The sequence below is a fragment of the Terrapene carolina genome, unplaced genomic scaffold (genome assembly GCF_002925995.2).
Source record: "Terrapene carolina triunguis isolate 2854851 unplaced genomic scaffold, T_m_triunguis-2.0 Scaffold96, whole genome shotgun sequence".
Lineage (NCBI taxonomy): Eukaryota > Metazoa > Chordata > Testudines > Emydidae > Terrapene > Terrapene triunguis.
Genome location: NW_020664447.1, coordinates 61,050,761 through 61,059,278, shown reverse-complemented (window position 1 = coordinate 61,059,278; position 8,518 = coordinate 61,050,761). Strand labels below are relative to the sequence as shown.

General features: G+C 47.8%; 1 protein-coding gene across 1 annotated transcript in view; it reads right to left on the bottom strand.

Annotated features, from left to right (window-relative positions):
* Positions 1–616: 616 nt before the first annotated feature.
* The window catches only part of IFT43 (intraflagellar transport 43), a 51,041-nt gene continuing 43,139 nt past the window's right edge, over positions 617–8,518 (bottom strand). Inside the window, exons 6-9 of the mRNA XM_024192795.2 lie at positions 4,845–4,917; positions 3,467–3,542; positions 1,838–1,900; positions 617–1,022 (exon numbers count right to left, since the gene is read on the bottom strand). Coding sequence (XP_024048563.1) covers positions 903–1,022; positions 1,838–1,900; positions 3,467–3,542; positions 4,845–4,917 — 332 coding nt within the window. The 3' untranslated portion in view covers positions 617–902. The remainder of the gene's footprint in view (positions 1,023–1,837; positions 1,901–3,466; positions 3,543–4,844; positions 4,918–8,518) is intronic.

Sequence of the window (8,518 nt, the reverse complement as noted above, 5' to 3'; positions counted from 1 at the left end):
ACTTGCTCCACATGGGAGAGATCAGTCAAAAGCTCCAGCAGCACAAAGCTTTAGAGGGTAACTAGCTCCCTGCAAACAATGACCACTGATACGAGCAGGGTGTATGTATCACAGCAGCAGGCCTGGCACTTTCAAATGTGTGGTATAAACAGCATTTTCTTTACAAGCTACCTATCACCTTAAACCATCTCAGCTCAGGCTATGCATTCCTCTGTGTTGACGAACTAAGCAGGGTTAGCCCTGGGAGACCACAGGGGGAAAAAGCAGGTGCTGCAAGAAGTAATGCTGACAGTTTAGTAGGTGGTGCTCTTCCCTCTGACTCAATAAAGAGCTATTATTCCAAGCACAGGGCTATAGGACAGTGGGTTGCTGGAGGTATTACCTCTGGATGGGATATAAAACTGCAGTCTGAACCACTTGTGGCATCTGTTGTGAGAGAAAGATGGTAACCTCAGAGTCCTGGGCAAATTCAACCTAAACTCCCTTTGCAATCTCAATAGGAAGCCATGTTCTTCTTCATTTCCTGTCCTACCCTGTTGTCCAGTGTGGCTGTTAAACAGCTGCCATGTTTCCACCCCAGAACAGGGTGCAGTACTGCAGCAGCAGACAAGATCCCTGCAGTAACTTGTAAAACATCTTGGGATGAAGAGCTAGCGAAATGGAAGCGATTGTTTAAACAAATGCTTTTTTGTGTTTGAAATTATTCAGTGTGGCATTTTGAGAACAAATAAATATTCTTGTTACAAAATACCTGGGAGTCAAGCCCACTTTCCTATCATGCTCCCACCTCCTTTACTTTCAGATCTGGAATATTTTCTCAAATACAAGAGTTGATTAAAAAAACCACAACTAGTGCTAACTATTTGCAGCTGTCTGAGCCTGTGTGCTGAGCTGGCCAGAGCTCAGATATTCTTGGACTGACCCAAGGGCTCCTCTCTCTCAGACTGTCCCACGTCCCACTCAGTCACGAGTTCTGAAGACACCTCCATGTAGAGATGGTCCCAGTCCCAGAAGACATCCTCCTACCAAGAGGAAAGAAAGAAAAATACTGAATTGCTACAGGTCTCTGAAAGTTGCTAAATGGTCAGGCGAGCAGCCCTAGAGAGAAGCTGTAACAGGCTCAGAGAGCTACCACTCTGCGCACAGAGGGGGAATTAGGGCAGGGCCCTAGCTTCCATTAGGAGCACTAGAAATCCCAAGAAAAAGGCAGTTTGAATCCCTGCCACAATTTATAGATTTTGACAGATCGGGTTGTGTTTTTAAAATTCACCAAAATAGCAAGTTATAGATTGAACCAGGCACAGTGCAGGGAGGATCTGTGAAATCCCCACCCCTACACAACTCTGCCAATTCAGCTCTGTCCTAACCTGCAGAAACCCTGCTATTCCAGTCCTGGGCTCCCCCCAGTTCCACTGGTGCTCCTCTGTCCTGACCTGTTGTTCCAGACTTGGGTTCTCCCTATTCCCCTGTCTGCCTTTGCCTCTCAATGGAGCTGGAGCTGGTGGTGGCTCTTAGAGGCAGAATTTATTAGAACGGTGAGTGTGTCAGGAGCCCCAGTCCCCGGTCAGAGACAGTCCCCAATAATTCCTTTGTCAGCTATTTTGCAAGGGAGGGTCCAGTTGGAAGCAGTGCCACAAGCTCTGGCACACTAAACGTATCACATTCTGGGCCCCGGAAACCTCTGAAATCCAAATCCCTTCAGACTTTATCCAACTGAGAAAAGTCTGTCCCGTTCCCCCTCCCCCCATTAATAAGGCCATGGGTATCATGTATTGACTGAGGGACTTGCAGGTCCACACGAACAGCTCTACTAGTTTCTGCCTCAGGACAGGCTCACCTCTCGTACTTCCTGTTCCGGGGCCAGAACCTTGGTGAGAAGCTTCAGGTCAATCTCTCCATCCTGTGAACACAAAGCAGGTCACAGACGTACTCCAACAGACCAGGCACAGAGAAAAGGGATCCTGCACCTTACCCAGGAACAGGATGTTGCTGGTGACACAGCTGCATTCTTGCCTCTTTGGGGACCAATGGCTTCTTATGGGACAGGATTAGCAGGTGGCGACTGGACGTGGGCAGCTCAGAGGGAGGGGAAGGAGCACGTGAGACCAATCCCAGTGTTGCAACACTCACCGTGCAATCGCAACTGCTGTGATTTCTGGCTGAATTGGGGGTGCAGGAATTTTACCTGAGCTGGCTGCAGTTTCCCCCTTCAGCCACTATAGGGAGCTGGCCCGCAGCCATCCCATAAAAACTGCCTGCACCTCCCTGGGATCCCGTGAGCTCTGAGTGGGGCAGAGTCCAGAAAAAACAAAACCTCCCACCACCCTCCACTGCAGCCCAGGAGAGTTAAATTACATTAAGAGTGTGGGGAAGCTCCCTCCGCTGCTGACTGGAGACAGGTGCCAGCTACAGGCACCAGCCAGGGGAGGCTGCTGGGACACAGGGAAGGGGCTGTGTGAACCAGTGAGTGTAGATGGAGGGAACGAGAGGGGAGTATTGCCCAGCAGATGCACAAGGGAGTCAGGGCCTGCACTTCTGTGTGTACACATTTTGTGTCTGTGTCACACAAACAGTGCAGGGCAAGAAGGGGGAGCTCAAAAACCAGCAGCCAGACCAAAAACAACGTCAATTAAAAAAACCTCATGATTTTGGGGTCCTGACTCATGATTTTGAATTCTTAGGGTTGGCAATATGGCAGTCCCCAAGGAGACAGGAAATCAAGGCCTGTCATCATTTGGGTTTGTGCCTCTCAGGAACAGCTTTGGAAACTTCCTTCCTGCTTGAAAATGGCTCTTTGGGCTACAGCAGCATGAAGAACTCCTATACCCAGAGCCGGCAGCCCAGACACCGGGGGCAGGGTTGCATGTGCCTCAGGCACTACAAGAAAGGGCAGCACCATGGATGACCCTGGCTGAGGGAGAAGGAGCAGTGCTGGATGCCAGGGGAAAGAGCAGTGCTGTGTGTGTCCCAGGACCAGGGAAAGGGGCAGAGCATGGTAAAACATGGGTAGGAAATGTGTTCTAGGGATATATGTAGTGTTGCTGGAGCCGTGTTGGTCCCAGGATGTTAGAGACACAAGGTGGGTGAAGCAATATCTTTTATTGGACCAACAGAAAACTTGAGGGAAAACTCAAGGATGTTCTGACTGTGTAAATAAATGGCCATCGGAGTAAGATTTCCAAGTGGATGCCAAGCAAAGGTGCCAGGGAGACGTTTATATCCAGTATCAGAGGCCCCACCAGAGCAGTGAGCACTGTAGGGGCCCCACCAGAGCAATGGGCACTGTACACTTAGTGTTCCCATATACATTAGGGCCCCATAACAGAGGGGAACAGGTTCTTGAAACCTTGGGGGACAGGGGTTATGTTAGGTATCAGCTGGACCCAAGTATCTGTTTTTCTGGAGGACGACATGAGGGAGGTGCAGAGGGGGTTATGCTGGCCACTACATAAGGGCACCCACTCACCAGGGTTTGGAAGGCAGCATACTTCATGAGGTCATTGTCCAGGTCACGGAAGGTCATCACTCTGTTCACCTGGATACTGCAAGAGGGAGGGGCAAGAAACAAAATTAGCTAAGTGTGGGAACAGCTCGTGCTCCTCTAGGGAGCAGTGGCACATGAATGGGAGTCTGGGAGCATCCAGCTTCAGTGTCCATGTCTCCAAGAGAAAATAAATACATGAGTGGAGAGGAATCTGGGCACAAGCCTCTTGAATGCTGTTTCCATACCAGATAGAACAATGATTTAGACATGGAATATTATTATTTAATGTACCATGAATGTGAGGGAAGCCCCAGAACCTGCCATCCTGTGAGTGGTAGATGCTGTATTTGTAGGAAGCCTAACAGCAAAAACTGGATTAGCTGTTTAGGAGAAAAGCTGTCTGATTGTTCTACCTCCTGGCTCCTAACCAGCCCTACCATGCAGCTTCCAGCATACTGGGGTCTCTGAGTTTTCATGGCTGCTTTAAGTCATAGTTATAAGAAAAAGCTAGTAACATATCCAAAGACTCCATGGATGTTCAGAGAACTGAGATGATCATAACATGACAGAAAACAATGAAGTAAAATCTGATTGAGAAACAAAGTGATTTTTAGTCAAACTGTTAAAAGTGTTTTTAATTTGTTTTTGATAACAGCTATTTAATTTCAATGCCCAATAAACATTTGGGAGAAAAGACATCTTTGTTCAGGATTCAGGCACCCTTTCTGTACAATTAAGGGCCACAAAAGCGCCCAATCCATATGATCCAAGAAATCACTCCAACAAAACAGGAAAGAGCAGACTTGCCCTTCCCTGATATTTCTAAGATTAACCATTTTTTTTTCATTTGCTAGTCACTTTTGAGATAAATCCAGAACTACTTTGACTAGCACTTTTAACCAATAGGATTTGCACTATACAAATTAACTAGGCACTTGAATGAGGCAGACATCATATGGGGGGAAACAATTTATGATCATGTAAGTAAAGAGTGTGTGATAATACATATGCACAAAAAGGCAGTGTTAACGTTGTACAGGCAACCTTAAATTGGGCATTTCCTAATTTTTGAAGGTTTCACTTTGCAAGCTCAATCATGTTCTTTTGATATATTTTTGTATGTATATGGAATATGCTGTAATTACTTTCTCTTTGTATTTGGAAACAACACAATGGAACTTTACTATCCTGGAGACTCACTATCATAATGCATGGCATCAAATCCTACTGAATGGGACAACCATTGATCTCTGCAGAACACAAGGTAATGCAGGATTTAATTTCAGCAGCCATTTCTCACCGCTGATCCCCAGCAGTGGGCAGTGACTCTAGACTTGTGATCATGTGGCTGTGATGTTACCTGGGTGGAGCCGCCACTTGCATAGCGAGATCTTCTTCCTGTACTTCCTCCAAGTCCGGGATCACTGGAATATCTGCAACAGGAAGAGACAGAAGCAGCATGAAGACGACGGAATACTGAGCTTTCCTCCCACTTGGGAGAGAGAGAAGTCAGAAGTCCCACCCTCCCATGCTACACAGGGTGTGAACGCATTCACAGCCCTCATGACAGGAAAACAATGGCAGGTTATTTGCAATGATTAAAAAAGCATATACTGTAGTTTAATAATAAAACAAGCCAATAAAACTTTGAAACCTGGAGGCAAAATAAATCCAAAGAGGGAAGGAAATTTGTGCTGCATTAGGACTTGCTCAACAGTCATGGATTCTCCATTTGGAATAACCTTGAACATTATGAGGTTTGAATTCTGGCTGGCTGCTGCAAGCCTCAAACACAGACCTGCTGCATGCTTGCCATCATCCCATAGGCAGGGCAAGAATTCCCTTCACACAAGAATCACTATTTGTCCAGCTCAGGTTCACATTTTATTAGAGATGAAAAATATCAGATTTCCCTCAGAAAACTGTCATTTAAATTAAGGGGGGAAATGTTTAATGAAGCCCCAAATGCCAAAAATAAAGAAGTTTCACAGCAGATTCCCCCTCCCAAAGGGCACAATTCTCTGGATGTGTCTCACGCTGCAGCTGCAAATCTCGTTCTGATCCCTGGAGCTTGACTTTTCTGGCATTTGTCCCCTTCTCTCTCAGAAGCAATTAACCCTTCATCTGTATCCACTTTCAGGCTCTTCCCTGGGTTTCTCTGTCCTTCTCTTGAGTATTTTCAGTACCCTCTCTCCTCAGATCCCATCTCCCATTTGCAAAGGAGGCTGGTCAGCATGTTGGATGCAGTCTCTCTATTTCATCAGGAGGGGCTCTCCCGCCCAGCAAGGGCAAGGACATGACAGCGAAGCCACAGGTGGACAAAGTTTTGTTTGGTTGTAGCCCAGGATGTCAGTGACTATGGTGCATCCTGCTGCAGGTCCAGCCATGAGATGCACCCCCCAATCTGGTAGAGAGATGCGCTCAGCCCAAAATAATTTGAACAGAGAGCAAAGCATACCAGAGTTGCCAGATGCCTAGCCAACAGTAGTTAGTTAAGGGCTATCAGTAGGTTTAGCCCTGTACCAGACCCTTCCTGCTCCGAGGAGCCCACAATCCAGACAAGACAGAGCATGAGGTCTGAACCTCACTGAAGTGCTCCAGCACTGACCACACCTAGACTGCACTGCTGGAGGCGAAATGGGGAAGAGGACAGAAGAGGACAGGAGGTCAGGTTGAAGAGCATGGAAAACTTCCTGTTGTAGATATTCCACTGCAGTGTTCACCTAGCTTTATATAAACTCAGGTAGGAAATAATCCCAAGGTGACCTGGCAGACACAGTGAGTTGGAACCTATTTATGATTTTGAATGTGAGTCTGCTGTAGCTGGCCTAGGCTATGGGTCTGTCTCCAGCCCACTCCTTGGACTAGGGTCACAGCTACTTCAGCTGGGAGGGAAGGGAGAGGAGAAAGGAAGGAGGGAGAGAGAGGTGTACTCCACGTCCCCGAGAAGCAAAAGGAAAGTCAACGGGAGAGTGTCTCCCGTCGACACAGCGCAGTGTAGCCACCGCGGTAAGTGGATCTAACTATGTCAACTTCAGTTACGTTATTCACGTAACTGAAGTTGCGTAAGTTAGATCGATTTACTGCGGTAGTGTAGACCAGGCTTTAGTGTAGTGTCCCTTTAAAGGCCTAAGATTTGCCAGAAGGCTGCTCCAGGGGCCCTGGTTCCTTAGGCAGCAGGGGAGCTGCATGGCTCAGCTCTCTGGAGATTCTTCACCCAGTTGGTATCTGAATGAAGCAGGCATCCATGGGGCTGGAGCAATCAGGCTGCTCCTGGCTCCATCTGTAGCACTGCTATTATATTGTTGGAACTCAGCAGTTGGCTGCTTCTGGCTCTACCCTGTTTGCAGCCCAGGCTGAGATAAATATTCAGGAGCTGGAGAGACAGCCCCACCTGAAGAGTTTGGGGCTCAAGACAGGGCCTTCTTGAGCAGCTTCCTCCTCCTGCCTCCTGTCAGTGCTGTGCAGCCTCCCACAGCTCCAAATGGCACTGCTCCTGCCTCATGTCCACTCCGCATCTCCACAGGCTCCCTCAGTTCCCCTTCCCCCCATTCCTGGCCAGAGGAGGCAGCGCTGGCCCATCTGCAGCAGAGCTTGGGTCAGCCCAGGCCTTGGCGAGGTGGCTGTTTGGAGCTAGCCACACAGTGGGATTTCTCTCTAATTGGCTGCCTGCTGAAAGGGCTGAGCAGGATATAGGCTGCAGTGAGAGGCAGGCCAAGGCGAGAGGCAGTGACAGCTTGGACTATCTCAGCAGAGCCGTGCCATCCAGCTCCCCAACCGCCCAACAAACAGGTGCCTATGGAGCAGCTTTCAGGCTACAGCAAACTTCATAAAGATCTTTGCAGGGAAACTGCAGCGACTTGGCCTGATCCATCCCTGAGACAGAGGAAGGCAAGGGCTGGCGATTCCATAGCATTGAGTCAATGGCCTGTCGCTGTTCTGCTCGCTGCGGAGCCCTGACCGCTCTCACAGGGGAAGCTGCCATCGCACTGATTCTTCCCAGCAGGGGCTCCCAGCTGCTGGCAAAGTGCAACGAAGGGACAAAAGAACAAAAGTGATTCAGCTGACGGAGTCACTGACTTAGAGGGAGAGATTATAAGAGCTGAATATGTGGGGCTCAGCTCAGTGATAGCTATGGGGGGGCAGAGTCATTGTGGATAAGGGGCAAAGAGTAGGGAGGAGAGAGATTGTGTAGTCTGGTTTGAGGGGATTATTTTACAAGTAAGGAGATGAAGCTGAGCGAAGAAAAGACATTTTGTTGACTCACAGGCAAAATGGACTAAAGGGACTAACTGCCCATCAGAAGATGTGAGATTCCCATGGCTGGAGTCATTTAAAAGCAGGACTGGCCAAGGGCCTGGAGAGGGACTGTATGGATTAGGGAACATTCCATGCTATGGGGCATCCCCAGCTCCCAGGCTAACAGATCTCACTTGCAAGAAGATTTAAATGCTATTCAGTATAAAATTTCTTTTTTAAATTTCAACCCACTACTTGTAATTTCTTCCTCTCCTGTCCCATCCCTGTTGTGCCACTCTAAATAATTCTGCTCCCTTCTTTCTGTTCACACTCTTTACATATTTGTAAACCATCACAGTGTTTCCTTTGCCATCAGTTAGCCAAGCAACTTTTTTACTCAAGCCATCCACCCTCCTGATCGTTTTTGTTGCTCTTCTCAGATCTTACTACAGTTTTTTCCAGTATCTTTCTGGTAACACTCTACTGAGAAGTTATTGCAATATTCTAGTAGCAGTCACAGCACAGCCACGGGGTGCAAACACATGCTAACGTTAAGCATTCACATCGACTTAAATTAAACTACTCACATGTTAAGTTAAGCATGTAAGTAAATCTTTGCAGGACTATGTCCTCTCTGTCCTACAATGCAGTACACATGTGCACACAGCCAGAAACTACATTGGCCTTATTTCAGCAGCTGCAAATCTCCCAGATAGTGTATTGCCCATATCACCCTGGTCTCTCTCAGCTATCCCTGATTCTCTGTGTCCTGCCTCTTACAGAATGTCTATATTT